Source organism: Nycticebus coucang, chromosome 2, assembly GCF_027406575.1.
Source record: "Nycticebus coucang isolate mNycCou1 chromosome 2, mNycCou1.pri, whole genome shotgun sequence".
NCBI lineage: Eukaryota > Metazoa > Chordata > Mammalia > Primates > Lorisidae > Nycticebus > Nycticebus coucang.
Window position 1 is genome coordinate 26,091,558 of NC_069781.1, and position 17,911 is coordinate 26,109,468.

General features: G+C 41.8%; 1 protein-coding gene across 1 annotated transcript in view; it reads left to right on the forward strand.

Moving 5' to 3' along the window:
- Positions 1 to 17,911, forward strand: part of SHOC1 (shortage in chiasmata 1) — a 93,344-nt gene that overhangs the window by 41,588 nt on the left and 33,845 nt on the right. The window contains exons 9-13 of the mRNA XM_053605743.1: positions 2,030 to 2,137; positions 11,109 to 11,231; positions 12,185 to 12,601; positions 15,539 to 15,658; positions 16,598 to 16,774. Coding sequence (XP_053461718.1) covers positions 2,030 to 2,137; positions 11,109 to 11,231; positions 12,185 to 12,601; positions 15,539 to 15,658; positions 16,598 to 16,774 — 945 coding nt within the window. The remainder of the gene's footprint in view (positions 1 to 2,029; positions 2,138 to 11,108; positions 11,232 to 12,184; positions 12,602 to 15,538; positions 15,659 to 16,597; positions 16,775 to 17,911) is intronic.

Sequence of the window (17,911 nt, forward strand, 5' to 3'; positions counted from 1 at the left end):
TTAACTAGACAAAGAAAGGGCTACATGACTTCTGGCAGAGGGAGCAGGAAGAAAGAAATATGGCTGTTTGGGGAATGGAGGAGAAGCATTTGGGGGTTCATTCTCTGAATGTTCCCCAGGCTGTGAGGGCTCTGCCATCTCACAGAGGAGCATTACAAAGATTAGAGAAGAGGAATGGCAGAAACACATTAATATTAAAAATATAAATCTTAATTATAACTCAGTAAATACAATTTTATATTTTATAGCAGCATCAGGAATCTTGCAGACTTTCTTACATGTTTTTAAATTTTTTCTTTTTTTTTTTTTGAGACAGAACCGCAAGCTGTTGCCCTGGGTAGAGTGCCGTGGCATCAAAACTCACAGAAAACTCCAACTCCTGGGCTTAAGCAATTCTCCTGCCTCTAACTCCCAGATAGCTGCCACAACGCCCAGCTATTTTTGGTTACAGCCATCATTGTTGTTTGGCAGGCCCAGGCTGGATTTGAACCCACCAGCTCAGGTGTATGTGGCTGGTGCCTTAGCTGCTTGAGCCACAGGCACCGAGCCTAAAATTTTTTATCTCCCAAAGTAATCCTATCATTCTTTGCTCTATTATTATTGTTAGTAACATTACCTTACCAAATTTGAAATCTCAGAATCATCTTTTGTTCCAGTGCAGTGCACAGTTGTGTTCCTTCTTAAATGTATTGATGATATGGTCATTTAGTTACATTTATAATTAGATCATATTAATCATGTATTTGGAAGTTTACTGCTTTATTTACGAAAGTGATAAAACCATACAGACTACTTAACAATAAGTGAGGATTAAGTTTTTAAGTCTACTCTATAAATATATAACTCTGTGATAGGCCATCAAGAAGGCAGACTCAGTAAGGTAAAGAATTACTATCCAAAGGCGAGGTGTGGTGGGTCACAGCTGCAATCCTGGCACTCTGGGAGACCAAGCTGGTGGATTGCTTGAGCTCAGGAATTCAAGACCAGCCTGAGCAAGAGCGAGACCCCATCTCTAAAAGTTAGCCAGACATTATGGCAGGCACTTATAGTCCCAGCTACTCAGGAGGCTGAAGAGGATTGCCTGAGCCTAAGCATTTCAGGTTGGTATGAGCTGTAACACCATGGCTCTCTACCAAGGGAGACTCTTTTGTTTATGCTACTTCCCCCTGGACAACACTGTACATATACTATAAAATAAAGCTGTAACACCATGGCTCTCACAAAGTGAGACTCTAAAAAAAAAAAAACAGTATTTCTATTCATAATGCTATTTGCTTAACATCACTAATATTTAGTATGGAAATAAAAATAGTACTATTTTTATAGTAGCTCAGTGGTAGGGCGCCAGCCACTACACCAAGGCTGGCAGGTTCGAACCCAGCCCGGGCCAGCTAAAAAACAACAATGACAAGTGCACCATCAACAGAAAAGCAGCTGGGCATTGTGGCTGGCACCTATAGTCCCGGCTACTTGGGAGTGTGAGGCAAGAGATTTGTGTAAGCCCAAGAGTTCAAGGTTGCTGTGAGCTGTGATACCACAGTACTCTACCAAGGATGACTCTCTCTCAAAACAAACAAACAAAAAAATGAAAGAAAGCCAGAAGGTAAAAAGTAAACAGTCAGGCAAAATGTGTCAGACAGCTAGCACAACATGTACCAAAATGGTAGTATTATTATAAACAAGTAGAATTCCAGCTAAATGGGCCATAGATCTCACTCTTTAAAGTTTGTGACCTTTGGATTTCCTACCCTAGCTTAGCTTCGGATGACTATGTAGATTTTTCCCATTTTTATTTTCCTTTAGTAATTTTGATTGATGGTTGAGGAGTAAAAGAGGGTGTACATGGGGGAGTATTCACCTGAGTCAATATTTTCTTCAGATGTCTAAATCTCTACTTTTCTCTAAACAGTAAATTGGCCTACAAAAAAGCAATGAAGATATTTTAAAGGGAAAAAGCCATGAACAAGGTTACAAAAAATTAATTTAATGGTATTTTGGCTGATAATAGAGTTTCTTCTCTTCTTTTCAGATCTTACTACCAAGCATGGAGCTGACATTGAGGATAAATTGATAAACTGCTGCTCCACAGAGACTTTGACCATCCAAAGCCAGAGTGAACCAGAGAGCTGTGAATCAGGTAGAAATTTTGAATAGATCATTGAGCTTGTGAGGGGTTACAACCTGATACAATACATTCACATATACAATATACTGTGAGTCTGTTTCATGTTTAAAATTTGATTATTAGACTCCTAGTTGTCTTTTTATTCTCTTATCTGCCCCTTTGTATTTATTATTAACATTAACTCAGAATCCTATCAGCATCTGAAGGAAAGTACTACCAAATCCAAAAAGGGGGGGGGGGACCAGATATGTAGCAGCACCCCTCGCCCCCTACCATAAGAATGTGACCTTTTGTAACTGTCCTAGGAAATAGCCCCGAGCTGAAGCAGATAACCGGTAACTGGTTCTGAAAGAAAAAAGCTAAGCAAATGTTTAACTGCTGATCTTGTCTTAAGACAGATGAGTAATGAACCAGAGTTCTTCTTATCTGGAAAAGCCCCTATGTCTGCTACCCCTCCCTAAAGCCCCTGCTATGTCTGCTACCCCTCCCTACTTTGTGGTTTTTGCCTTTATAAGCTTGTAAAACCTGCTGTTCAGGGCTTGACTCCTTGGCTCCTAAAAGAGTTGCGAGTCAAGCCCCAGCGTGCTGGAATAAAATCCTCTTGTTGTTTGCATCAAGCGCCGTCTCTTGCGGTTGATTGGGGTCGTCATCGCTCAGGGCAGAGTGGGGGGTCCTGCCCCAAGTCTTTCATTTGGGGGCTCTCCCAGGATTTGACGACCACCCCTCACCTGCAGAGTTGACCTTGGAGGTAAGAAAGGGGTACCCCGAAAACTGTCTGGTCTGTGTCTTCAGTCCTTTGTTTGACTTTGTGTGCACGCTTTCGATTTCGCAGCCGTTCGGCACCTCGTGAGAGTGGCCGGACAGTGGTCGGTAGACGTGCCCGGAGGACCACAGGCTGAAATCCTGGGGGACGCCCCAGGAACTGAGGAGAACCAGGGACGCCTGGTTGTCTCCTGCTGTAAGGGTGCTGATCAAGTCCAGTTGTTTGATCAAAAATTACGAGAAACGCGCCCATCTGATTCTGTTGTAGGCTTGTGAAGGACCAAGTGTGGTAGGTAGGTCCTTGTATCTGTAATATTTCTGTTATTCCTGTTATTTGTGTTTCTGACATATCTACTGACGATGGGACAGACTGTGACAACCCCTCTGAGTTTGACTCTAGATCATTGGACTGAAGTGAAGAGAAGAGGTCGTGACCTGTCAGTAGAGGTTAAAAAAGGCCCAAGGCAGACTTTCTGCTCCTCGGAGTGGCCCACTTTTAACGTCGGCTGGCCCTCAGGAGGAACCTTTGACTTATCTCTTATTTTTGCTATCAAAGAGATTGTTTTTCAGAGAGGACCGGGAGCCCATCCGGATCAACAACCTTACATCATAGTCTGGCAGGACCTGGTGCAGAATCCGCCCCCCTGGGTTCGGCCATGGACTGCCACACCCAGGCCCCTGTCTAATCCTCGGGTGCTCGCTGTCCAATCTTCCGGCTCCAGAAAAGGGGGCGACAGCTCAGACCCCCCCCTAAGAAGATGCACCCGGAAATTCAGACTGATCATCTTCTCCTCGACCCTCCGCCCCCTCCTCCCCCATACCCTCCTGCCTTGGCTCCTGTTGGGGGGCAGGGAGGACCAGCATCACCGGATCCGGCGATTGCTCCCTCTGCACCCCCGGGGGAACCTTCACTGGGGCCCGCACAAGGTACCAGGAGTCACCGCCGGGGAGGAATGTCTCCCGACACTACTATTGCCCTGCCCCTGAGGGCATACGGCCCCCCGCTGGTGGCAACAGATGAGGGACCACCTCCTCTCCAGCCCCTCCAGTACTGACCATTTTCTTCCGCAGACCTGTATAACTGGAAAACTAATCACCCCCCTTTTTCAGAAGACCCCCAACGCCTTACTGGGCTGGTAGAGTCCTTGATGTTCTCTCATCAGCCCACATGGGATGACTGCCAGCAGCTCATACAGACTCTCTTCACTACTGAAGAGAGGGAGAGGATTTTACTAGAAGCTAGGAAGAATGTACTCAGGGCGGACAGGCATCCTACCCAGCTCCCCAACATCATCGAGGCTGCCTTTCCCCTCTCCAGACCTGACTGGGACTTCAACACGGCAGAAGGTAGGGAGCGACTGACAGTCTATCGCCAGGCTCTAGTGGCTGGCCTCCGTGGGGCGGCAAGACGCCCCACTAATTTGGCTAAGGTAAGAGAAGTAATACAGGGGGCCACGGAACCCCCCTCAGTGTTTCTTGAGCGACTAATGGAAGCTTTTAGGCGCTACACCCCATTTGACCCTGCCTCTGAAGGACAGAGGGCTTCCGTGGCTATGACTTTCATAGGGCAGTCAGCTGTAGACATTAAAAGAAAGCTGCAGAGGATTGAAGGATTGCAGGACTATACCTTGCAGGATTTAGTTAAGGAAGCTGAGAAAGTATACCATAAAAGAGAAACTGAGGAAGAAAAAGAGCAGAGAAAGGAGAAAGAGAGAGAGGAAAGGGAAAATAAGAGAGACCGAAGACAGGAGAAAAACTTAACACGGATTTTTGGCCGCAGTAGTAGGGGAGAAGAGCCAAGAACAGACCCAAGGTAGAACTAAGAAGTCAGGTAGCCTGGGCAACTGCATCCCGTTAGATAAGGATCAATGTGCCTACTGTAAGGAGAAGGGGCACTGGGCCAGGGAATGTCCTAAAAAAGGAAGAAAGTACTGGCCTTAGAGAAAGAAGAAGATTAGCGGGGATGGGGCTCGGAACCCCTCCCCGAGCCTAGGGTAATACTTAAGGTGGAGGGGAAGCCAGTTGAGTTCCTAGTAGACACCGGAGCTCAACACTCAGTCCTACTCGAACCATCAGGACCTGTCTCCAAGAAAAAATCCTGGGTTGTAGGGGCCACAGGGCATCAGCAGTACTCATGGACTACCCGAAGATCAGTAGATCTGGGAGTGGGACGGGTAACCCACTCATTCTTAATTATCCCTGAGTGCCCTGCACCCCTCCTTGGGAGAGATTTACTCACCAAAATGGAAGCCCAGATCACTTTCACTCCTGATGGCCCAGAGGTAACCCAGAATAAGAGAGTAACAGCCCTGACCATGCGTTTGGAGGATGAACATAGACTCTTTGAAAAGCAACGGGAGAAAGGGACTAGTCTCATACATGACTGGCTAGAAAAATATCCCGGGGCATGGGCCGAAACTGCCGGAATGGGACTGGCCGCAGAAAGGCCGCCTATAGTCATAGAACTCAAAGCTACTTCCACTCCTGTGGCAGTGCGCCAGTATCCTATGACTAGGGAAGCTCGGGAAGGGATTAGGCCTCACATTCAGTGTCTCCTACAGCTGGGCATACTAGTAAAGTGCCAGTCACCATGGAACACCCCCTTATTACCCATCAAGAAACCCGGCACAGGAGACTATTGCCCTGTGCAGGACTTGAGAGAAGTAAACAAGCAGGCACAAGACATCCACCCCACTGTGCCTAACCCTTATAATCTGTTGAGCTCTCTCCCTCCGGACCATATCTTGGTACACTGTCCTGGATTTGAAGGATGCCTTCTTCTGCCTCCGACTACACTCCTCTAGCCAGAACATCTTCGCATTTGAATGGAGAGACCCGGACTCTGGAATGACGGGGCAATTGACATGGACCCGACTTCCACAGGGGTTCAAGAACTCCCCAACCATCTTTGATGAAGCCCTCCACCAAGACCTAGCTCACTTTCGCGCCAGCCACCCTCAGGTAACGCTCCTACAATATGTAGATGACTTACTACTAGCTGGAACGACAAAGGAAGAGTGCCATCGGGGCACAGAACTGTTACTGGAAGAGCTAGCCCACTTAGGATATCGAGCCTCCACCAAGAAAGCCCAGATCTGCCAGAAAGAGGTAACGTACGTGGGTTACACCCTAAGAGGAGGGCAGAGATGGTTAACAGAAGCCAGGAAGCATACTGTGACTCAGATTCCAGTTCCCCGCTCTCCCCACCAGGTGCGAGAATTCTTAGGGACTGCGGGGTTCTGCCACTTATGGATACCGGGGTTTGCTACTCTGGCAGCCCCCCTCTACCCTTTGACCAAGGAAAGCACTCCCTTCGAGTGGGGTGCCAGCCAACAGCGGGCCTTTGACAACATTAAAAAGGCATTATTATCAGCCCCGGCCCTGGCTCTACCAGATGTAACAAAGCCCTTTGTCCTATACGTAGATGAGAAGAGAGGAGTGGCCCGAGGGGTGCTGACGCAGCCTTTAGGGCCATGGAAAAGACCGGTAGCATACCTCTCCAAGAAATTAGACCCCGTCACTGGTGGTTGGCCAGCCTATCTGAGGTCTGTGGCGGCAGTGGTGGTACTGGTAAAAGATGCAGACAAATTGACTATGGGGCAGAAGTTGACAGTCATTGCCCCCCATGCCTTAGAAAGCATCATCAGACAGCCCCCCTGATCGGTGGCTGTCCAATGCCCGCATGACACACTACCAGAGTCTCTTATTAAATGGAGACAGAGTCCAGTTTGGCCCGCCTGTCATCCTCAACCCGGCTACCCTACTACCTGATACCTCTGTCCGGGAGGATGTATTACACACATGCCAAGAAGTACTGGCTGAGGAGACTGGAACTCGGAGGGACCTCTGTGATCAGCCCCTGCCGGATGCCCAATTGACCTGGTTCACTGATGGGAGCAGCTCCATAATAGAAGGTAAAAGGGTGGCCGGGGCGGCGGTGGTGGACGATAAGCAGACCATCTGGGCAAATAGTCTGCCTGAAGGGACGTCGGCCCAGAAGGCCGAGCTGGTCGCCTTGACCCAGGCCTTACATTTGGCAGAAGGAAAAAAAGTTAACATATACACTGATAGCAGGTATGCTTTTGCAGGAAGCATTTACAGACAGCGAGGACTGTTGACTTCAGCAGGAAAAGAAATTAAACACAGGGAAGAAATCCTAAGTCTACTGGAGGCTGTTCACCTCCCTAAGAGAGTGGCCATAATCCACTGCCCTGGACATCAGAAAGGGGGGTCCAGAGTTGCTGAGGGAAACCAAAGAGCCGACCGAGAAGCTAAGCTAGCGGCTCAAGGGCTCAACATCCTACCGCTATATGAAAACACTTTAAGGCCTAGCCTTAAAGAAATAGCACCCCCCCTTATCAAAAACTTTAAATATTTGGAGCGGGATCTCGAGAGGATGGACAGATTAGGCCTCCACCTAGAATCCCCAGAGGGGATCCGAGAAACCCCGGAAGGGAAAAACATCCTCCCTGAGGAGCAGGCAATCACCTTTCTCAGGCAACTTCATAAATTAACCCATCTGGGCCCCAAGCATCTGAAAACCATTGTTCAGTCCTCTCCATACTATATTATAGAATCAAGTAAGCTCGTTGATGCAGCTGTAAAAGAGTGCAGACCTTGCCAATTAGTAAACACCCAGCCTAGCACACTACCTCAGGGAAAACGACTCTGAGGGGATCACCCTGGAAGCTACTGGGAAACAGATTTTACTGAGATTAAGCCGGCTAAGTACGGATACAAGTACTTGCTAGTGTTCATAGACACTTTCTCAGGATGGGTCGAAGCTTTTCCTACAAAGAGGGAGACTGCTCAAGTTGTGGCCAAAATAATATTAGAAGACATTTTTCCAAGATTTGGGCTACCCAAAGTAATCGGATCCGACAACGGTCCCGCTTTCATTGCCCAGGTTAGTCAGGGTTTGGCCAAAATTCTGGGGCTTGAATGGAAATTACATTGTGCTTATTGGCTCCAGAGCTCAGGGCAGGTAGAGAGGATGAATAGAACCCTAAAAGAGGCCATGACTAAATTATCCTTAGAGACTGGCATTACTAACTCGACAGTCCTCCTTCCCTTTGCCCTGTTCCGTGTGCGCAACACCCCTAGTACTCTCAAGCTGACCCCCTTTGAAATCCTATATGGAGCTCACCCCCCGCTCATTGCCATGCAGCACCTCCCTTCCCCAGAATCTTACTCCTCTCAATCTCTATACACCAGATTAAAAGCCCTTGAAACTGTGCAAAAGGAAGTGTGGAGCCGGCTGATCGAAGCCTACAAGCCCGGAGATCTGCAAATACCTCACCAGTTCTAGGTTGGAGATTCGGTGTACATCTGGCGCCACCGGACAGCCAACCTTGAACCACGGTGGAAAGGACCATACCTAGTACTGCTCAAAAGATGGAGGGTTATGCGCTGCACTGAGAGAAGAATGCTGTTTCTATATAGATCACTCTGGCATGGTAAAAGACTCCATGTCTAAACTCAGGGAGAGACTGGAAAAAAGGCAACGAGACCGGGAGGCCCATCAAGGGTGGTTTGAAAGTTGGTACAACCAGTCCCCGTGGTTCACCACTCTCGTTTCCAGTTTAATAGGTCCCCTTATCATACTGCTTCTAATTCTTACCTTTGGGCCCTGCATTTTCAATCGTATAATCACCTTCGTCCGGGAGAGAGTAAGTGCTGTACAAGTGTTAATGCTCAGACAGCATTACCAGTCTCTCCGCTGGGACGATAGCCATGAGAATGAATACATAGAGCCAGAAGTTCCATGATTAGAACTTCCCAAAAAACAAATGGGGGAATGAAGGAAAGTACTACCAAATCCAAAAAGGGGGGGGACCAGATATGTAGCAGCACCCCTCACCCCCTACCATAAGAATGTGACCTTTTGTAACTGTTCTAGGAAATAGCCCGGAGCTGAAGCAGATAACCGGTAACTGGTTCTGAAAGAAAAAAGCTAAGCAAATGTTTAACTGCTGATCTTGTCTTAAGACAGATGAGTAATGAACCAGAGTTCTTCTTATCTGGAAAAGCCCCTATGTCTGCTACCCCTCCCTAAAGCCCCTGCTATGTCTGCTACCCCTCCCTACTTTGTGGTTTTTGCCTTTATAAGCTTGTAAAACCTGCTGTTCAGGGCTTGACTCCTTGGCTCCTAAAAGAGTTGTGAGTCAAGCCCCAGCGTGCTGGAATAAAATCCTCTTGCTGTTTGCATCAAGCGCCGTCTCTTGCGGTTGATTGGGGTCGTCATCGCTCAGGGCAGAGTGGGGGGTCCTGCCCCAAGTCTTTCACATCAAAACTGAATCCTACATGGAAGAGCGTTACAAAGATTAGAGAAGAGGAATGGCAGAAACATCAGTAATATTAAAAATATAAATCTTAAATTATTATAACTCAGTAAATAAAATTTTATATTTTATAGCAGCATTAGAAATCTTATAGACCTTTGTTACGCTTTCTTCTTCTTTTTTTTTTTTTTTTTTTTGAGACAGAGCATCAAACTGTCACCCTGGGTAGAGTGCTATGGCATCACAGCTCACAGTAACCTCTAACTTCTGGGCTAAAGTGATTCTCCTGCCTCCGCTTCCCAAGTAGCTGGGACTACAGGCGCCTGCCACAACGCCTGACTATTTTTTGGTTGCAGCCATGGTGGTTGTTTGGTGGGCCGGGGCTGGATTCGAACCTGCCAGCTTATGTGGCTGGCACCTTAGCCACTTGAGCCACAGGCGCTGAGCCCTTTCTTACGCTTTTAAAAAATGTTTTATCTCCCAAAGCAATCCCGTCATTCTTTGCTCTATTATTATTGTTAGTAATATTACCAAATCTGAAATCTCAGAATCATCTTTTGTTTCAGTGCAATGCTCAATCGTATTGCTTCTTAAATGTATTGATGATGTGGTCATTTAGTTACATTTAGAACTGGATCATATTAATCATTTATTTGGAAGTTTACTGCTTTATTTACGAAAGTGATAAAACCATACTGACTACTTAACAATAAGTGAGGATTAAGTTTTTAAGTCCACTATATAAATATATAACTCTGTGATAGGCCATCTAGAAGCCAGACTCATTAAGGGAAAGAATTACTATCCAAAGGCGAGGTGTGGTGGCTCACAGCTGCAATGTGGTCTCTGGGAGACCAAGCTGGTGAATTGCTTGAGCTCAAGAGTTCGAGAGCAGCCTGAGTAAGAGCGAGACCTCGTCTCTAAATGTTAGCCAGGCATTATGGCAGGCGCCTATAGTCCCAGCTACTGTGGAGGCTGAAGAGGATTGCCTGAGCCTAAGAGTTTGAGGTTGCTGTGAGCTAGATGCCATGGCACTCTACCAAGGGTGACAAAGTGAGACTCTCAAAAAAAAAAAAAAAGAATTACTATTCATAATGCTATTTGCTTAATTATTTACATCACTAATTAATTAATATTTACATTACTAAGTAATTAATTATTTACATCACTAATATTTAGTATGGAAATAAAAATAGTACTATTTCGGGCCGTGCCTGTAGTTCAGTGGGTAGGGTACCAGCCACTACACCAAGGCTGGCAGCTCAAAACCGGCCCAGGCCAGCTGAAAAACTACAATAACAAGTGCATCACCAACAAAAAAATAGCCGGGCATTGTGGTGGGCGCCTATAGTCCCAGCTACTTGGGAGGCTGAGGCAAGAGAATTGCTTATGCCCAAGAGTTCAAGGTTGCTGTGAGCTGTGATACCACGCACTCTACCAAGAGCGACATAGTGAGACTCTGTCTCAAAAAAAAAAAAAAAGAAAGGAAGAGAAAAATGAAAGAAAGCCAGAAGGTAAAAAGTAAACAGACAGGCAAAATGCATCAGACAGCTAGCACAACATGTACCAAAATGGTAGTATTAATATAAACAAGTAGAATTCCAGCTAAATGGGCCATAGATCTCACTCTTTGAAGTTTGGGACTTTTGGATTTCCTACCCTAGCTTAGCTTCGGATGACTATGTAGATTTTTCCCATTTTTATTTTCCTTTAGTAATTTTGATTGATGGTTGAGGAATAAAAGAGGGTGTACATGGGGGAGTATTCACCTGAGTTAGCATTTTCTTCAGAAGTCTAAATCGCTCCTTTTCTCTAAATAGAAAATTGGCCTACAATAAAGCAATGAAGATACTTTAAAGGGAAAAAGCCATGAACAAGGTTACAAAAAATTAATTTAATGGTATTTTGGCTGATAGTAGAGTTTCTTCTCTTTTTTTCAGATCTTACTACCAAGCATAGAGTTGACATTGAGGATAAATTGATAAACTGCTGCTCCACAGAGACTTTGACCGTCCAAAGCCAGAGTGAACCAGAGTGCCATGAACCAGAGAGCTGTGAATCAGGTAGAAATTTTGAATAGATCACTGAGCTTATGAGGGGTTACCTGATACAATACGTTCACATATACAATGTACCATGAGTCCGCTTTCATGTTTAAAGTTTGATTATTATACTCCTAGTTGTCTTTTTTCCTCTTATCTGCCCCTTTGTATTTATTACTAACATTAAGTCAAAATCCTATAGCATCAAAACTGAATCCTACATGGAAGAGCGTTACAAAGATTAGAGAAGAGGAATGGCAGAAACAGCATTAATATTAAAAATATAAATCTTAAATTATAACTCAGTAAATAAAATTTTATATTTTATAGCAGCATTAGGAATCTTACAGACCTTTCTTACGCTTTATTAAAATTTGTTATCTCCCAAAGCATTCCTGTAATTCTTTGCTCTATTATTATTGTTAGTAATATTACCTTACCATATTGGAAATCTCATAATCATCCTTTTTTTTTTTTTTTTTTTTTTTGAGACAGAGCCTCTAGCTGTTACCCTGGGCCAAAACTCCTTATATTCCTACCAGCAAGAGGGCTTTTCTAGAATTTCTTCTTTATCTGATACAGGTCCTATAGTAAGAAAGAGTTCCTAAATTTTTATTCTTTTTAATGATTTGGTTTAGTTAGAACAAAAATTGGTTTTTAAAAGCAGTAAACACAATAAAAAATAATAAAAAAATAAATAAAAATAAAAGCAGTAAACAAAGTACCCCTAATAATCAAATTATATTAATAAGAAACTACAACTAGGTGGCGCCTGTGGCTCAAGGAGTAGGGTGCTGGCCCCACATACCAGAGGTGGCTGGTTCAAACCAGGCCCCGGCCACAAACTGCAACAAAAAAAAAAAAAAAGAAAGAAAAAAGAAAAGAAACTACAACTAAAAGTTATCCCAGTACTCTCATAGAACACTCATTTAGGCAGAGAGGTCATTTGGTTATTTTTTGTTTTCTGTTTTCAGCATGGCTAGAACATAAAAGTAGTTCCTCATCTCTTATACTTATTAATGAGAAATCTACAAATGATCTTTTATCACCTCCACAAAAGATTCCATCACTGACAAAAGAAGTACCAGCTCTTTGTTTTTCTGATGAATATATCTCTGTTAAAAGACCAACAAAAGAAGAAAAACCAAAGAATGATCAAGAACTAGTTGATGAAGTGTTCCAAAAGAAAGAAACTAAAGATCACTTTGAACTTGAGTTTACAGTACCATCTACGGAATCATTTCCTTCCTTAAGAATTAAAAAAGCACCTGCTGAACATGGTAAAAAACAAAAGAATGATTTGGATCTTTTGAGTGACTTCATGATGCTAAGAAATAAACATAAGACTTGCATTTCAAAGACTAAAGTCACAGAGAGCAATAAAAAAGATGGTGGGTAATTTAGTAATATTTTGGCATAGATATGATAGACTAAAGGATTATGTATAATTTATTATATATAGAAGGCAAAGAAATAAAGCTCTTTTAGGTAAAATTATTTATCATAGTAAAAGAAAATGTCATAGAGTCATGATAGTTTTTGTATATAGATATAGACATGGATATAGATATAGATTTGGATATAGATATATATTTTTCCAAAAATTTTAAAGTGCATTTGAATTTTTAACAAAAGCTTCTATTTGTAAAATTTGCTTCCTAAAAGTTGGCCACGCAAATGCATAGTATTTCTAACTTTTGTTGATCATTCTGCCATTCTTTTTTCTCTTTTAGTTGACAGTCCTATCTCAATATTTTAACTTATATTTTAATGTATACTTGAGAACTTTCTTTAATTGCTTTATTCTTTCTAACATAACCAGAGAGTTTTTGTGTGAGTTATAATTGTCTTATGTCCATTGATTTTAAGCACAAATAGGCATTCTAGAACAAGTTTGACATAAGTTTCCCTGATGAAATAAAAACTAAGACATTTATGTAACTTAGAGCATAGTTAGGTCTTAGTGCCCTATATAAATGGACAAGATCTTCAGTTCTTAATATTTTGATGGTTGTATATACTTTTCCAAAAGATGTGGCAATCTTTTATATATCTATTTAAAGTTATATTACTGTGTCAGCACATTTTTCACAATGAAAAAAATTGGTGAAAATGCAAAATGGTATCTAAAGATTTCAAAATTTTGTGAGCCTTTATGTTTTTATATACTCACTTTAAATTTTTTTTTATGTAAGTTTGACCACCTTATAACTTACCTTCCTAGATGACAATTCTATATGTAACTGAGATCTAACAAATATTTGCATGATAATTAAAGCATGACTTCTGAAAAAAATGAACAAAATATAAAGTATTTTATAAATACGTTGTGAAAAGGGGAATTTTTAAAGGATTTGATATATTCAGATTTTTTAATGTTTTCAGATTCTATTCATGTTAGTTGTAAAAATGAAATCTACTCCAAATTAACACTGACATCCTTTTCTGGTTGCCATATTTGTGACGATGGTTTATAATAGGATATATTAACAACAGAAAATGAGGGAGGCTCGGCATCCATAGCTCAGTGAGTAAGGGTGCCAGCCACATACACCAAAGCTGGCAGATTCCAGCCTAGCCTGGGACTGCTAAACAACAATGACAACTACAACCAAAAATGGCTGGGCGTTGTGGCGGGCGCCTGTAGTCCCAGCTACTTGGGAGGCTGAGGCAAGAGAATCGCTTAAGCCCAAGAGTTTGAGGTTGCTGCGAGCTGTGATGCCACAGCACTCTACTGAGGGCAAAATAATGAGACTCTGTCTCAAAAAAGAAGAAAAAGAAAATGAGGGAAAGTGGAGAGGAGAAAGGAGAGGGAAAAGAGAAAAGAGAGGGAAAGGAGAAAAAGATAAAAAGAACATGTTCTTGTAAAAAATAACCAGATATTAACTTACTGAACAATTAAAGAAATATTAATGTTAGGCAGGAATGCTTCTATAATCCTGTGTTTCCTCAATTAGTGTTACATTCCTGGCTTCTTTGCCCCTTTGCATAGTCTTTTCAGAAGAGGTAGAAGGAATTATCTGAATTATAATTTAAAATAAATGGAAATAATAAATTAGACATAAGTTTATGGGAATGAGCTGCCCAAGAGGAACAGGCATTCTTAGCTTCATGATACTTTCCTGCGCAGGGTCTACTCCCTAGAGCCTGCTCAGCAGGTATCATATTCTGGTTCATCATACCCTAGTGTTGGGTTGGTAACTCTGCGTACTTCTGGTATTTAGTTGTCAAGTTCATCTGACTCTCAAACTAAGCTCTATTCTCCAACATAGCCTTCAGTAGTAATAGAGGTAATATTTTTATAACTATTTTGCTTCTTGTCTTATTTTATAGTTGATTCAAGGGCAAGAAATGTTATAACTTATTTGGCCTCCTCTTAAATTCCTATAATTAATTTTATTTGATCATATCTATTTGAATTATTTATAATTAATTGAAAGTATTATTTGAAATAACATTATTAATCCCGTTTAGGATATACTCCATTATATTTTTAACCATGTGTTTAAAGATAACATGTTTCTAAAATTATCTTATTAATGGATGAAACTTCTATTTGATTAAAATAACTAGAAGTGCGTGTGTGTGTATATATATCTTCTACAATACCCAGGAAAGAAGAATAGAAACTAATATTTATTGAACACTCTGTACCAGGCACTACATTACATATTATAGATAATATGATGCTTTTGCTGACCTTCTCACACTGTAATAGAGTAGGCCAGACATGCAGATAGATCATTTCTGCACCATAGGTGCTGAGAGAGGTATATAGAGTGCTGAGAAAACAAAAAGAAGGGGCACTTTGCTGGCCTAGACCATTGGGTGGACAGTTACATTAGACATCTTATAGGAGGTACCCGAGAGCTGCAAGGTGAATAGTAAGGATTGACCTAGTTAAGAAAGGATGGAGACAGAGAAGTCTTGGGGAAGAGGAGAGGATTAGTAACAAAGGGAAGAGTATATGGAAAGTCACAGAGAAGTTAAATAGAACAGACCATAACTTTTTGTGTATCAGAAACTATATTTGGTATTTAATCCTTATAACTATTCTTTTTCCATAAATGAGGAAACCAGGGCTAGTGTCAGAACTGAGATTGAAACACTGATCTGATGCAAAAGTGCTTTCCATTTTTACCATTCATCTTCCTACCTGGCACAATGTTAGGTCCAATGAGCTGAATAGTTGTTCAGTTTAACGCTAATGTGTATGAGCAAAGAAGTTTTAACAACTGTAACCGTATTTTAGAAAAAAGCATAAAAATAAAGCAACATTAAATTTCTTCTGAACAACACAAATTAATATTTCTTACTAGAATTTCAAGATAAGGAAGAATGTTCTTTGACTTGTCAAGAAGAAAGTCTTATTATTTGTACTAATAAAACTCTGGAGAGAACAAATCAGGAAAGGGGAACAAATAATGTCATTGAAATTCAAGCATCAGGTATGCTACATGCTTTTAATATGCACTCAAATTTACTTAGTTTGAAAGCCCTTTCCTGGATATCTAGAACATACCTAATTTTCCGTGAAATTTTCTTTTTTCATAAAACTCACACTTCAAAGTTATTTCCAGACCTAGGATGCCCTGGTCGCTGTCTCTCCCCGTCCCCATTTCCCTATCCCTGTCTATAAGTGTTATTTCTTCCTTCATTTAAACTGCTGCTGCTTCCCTACATTAATCAGAGAACAACTACAACTCTTCAGACCCTTCTGTCCAGTTTGGAAAATGAACTGCTAATGGTTGCTCTCTCTCTGTTCTCTTACCCACTATCAGGATGATGTAAATAAATTGCTATTGATTCCTACATTGATTTTTTATTGTTGTTCTGCTGTGTAGAATATTCTTTGATTCTAAGGAACAGCCTGCTTAAGAACATCATCCTCATTATTAAAATCAATAAGGAAATATAGCACTGATTCTCAAGTATCTTTTCACTCTTTTGACTCAATTTTATTTATGTTCCCTAAGTGATTATGCAAATATTTAAATAATGATATTTTAGTGGGAACTAGAAAACAATTTTTCATTGTTACAAATTTGTTTGGCTTAAGGTATAAGCTAATCATGGAGGAAAAAGAAAAAAAATTATGTGATTCTCTTTATAAGGATCATCATACTCACCATGTCAAATTAGTTACTGAATAAATCCTTTTTAATAAATAATATGCTCATAAAATTATATCATTATATTGGGGTTTTGTTTTTATTACTCTAGAGTAAATATCCTAAACTAAGTCCCTATACAATCTCATAATTTTAACTCAGAGAAGAATTTAGATAGGAGTTCTGGCTTCCCTGATGTAACATATTTAATTGGTATATCAAAAAGTGTGTATCTTCCTTATGAAAACACTGCCTTTAATGCTTTTATTTTTGCAGATAGTCAGTGCCAAGCATACTCTCTCCTAGAAGCAGCAGCTGCTCCTGTCTTAAAAAAACTTGTATGCCTCTGTACTCTCCCTGCTGCTCATTGGAAATTTGCCATTGTTATTTTCGACCAAACAAGGTTTCTTTTAAAGGAACAAGAAAAAGTAGTAAGTGATGCTGTTCACCAAGGTGAGTGCAAATAAAAGTCATATGTTCTAAAAGATAAAAGCTTGGAGATTATTGTATAAAATTTGTAAAAACTGAGTATTAGAGAGTCAGAAATTAGTCATGGATGAAGGTATAACTATAATTCAGCATATGGTACTCACCCAAACTAATACTGAAAGATCAGCTAAATAAGCAGAAAAAGGTTAGAAATATCATCTGGTATTTCTTCTCAGTGAAGCTCCTCATTGATATATATGTATTACTTGACAGATTGCTATTGCAGAAACTAAATTACTTTACTGTTATTAGCATCTGAACCACTTGATCTCCTCCCCAAAAAGGAGGTCAAAAACTACATCAATTAAAGTCAATTCTAGATATTTTTTTTTTTTTTTTTTTTTGTAGAGACAGAGTCTCACTGTACCGCCCTCGGGTAGAGTGCCCTGGCGTCACACGGCTCACAGCAACCTCTAACTCTTGGGCTCATGCGATTCTCTTGCCTCAGCCTCCCGAGCAGCTGGGACTACAGGCGCCCGCCACAATGCCCAGCTATTTTTTTGTTGCAGTTTGGCCGGGGCTGGGTTTGAACCCGCCACCCTGGGCATATGGGGCCGGCACCCTACTCACTGAGCCACAGGTGCCGCCCAATTCTAGATATTTTCTTTTGGCCAAGATGGAGTAACAGGGACTAGATTTACCCTCTTGCCAGGAACAACGAAAAAGACAAAGGCAAAAGATACAAAACCAGTTTTTAGGGACTCTGGACGTCAGGCAATGAAGGACAATGGTTTCTGAGTTATGGGAAACAAGTCAAGTGAGCCTTACCATTACCCCAGCTTACTTCCCTGAAAGAGTTGCCAGGCTGTGGCACAGGGAGCCCAGTGGACAATCTGAGCTGTTGAAACAGAGATGAGAGTCCAGGGAGACCAAGACAAATACAGTTCAAGAGTACAATGTTTGCGAGAAGACAGAGAGCTTCACACAGAGCCCTGGAGATATCCCTCAAGCATTTAGCAGAGTACAGAGCAAAGAATATACATACGGAAACTACCTGAGGCTGTGGGAACAAAACATGAAAGAAATAGAAGGACCAGTTTTCTGCATTTGCACAGGGCAGGGAATAATATCTGTTCCCACAAACTAGACTAGAAAAACTCA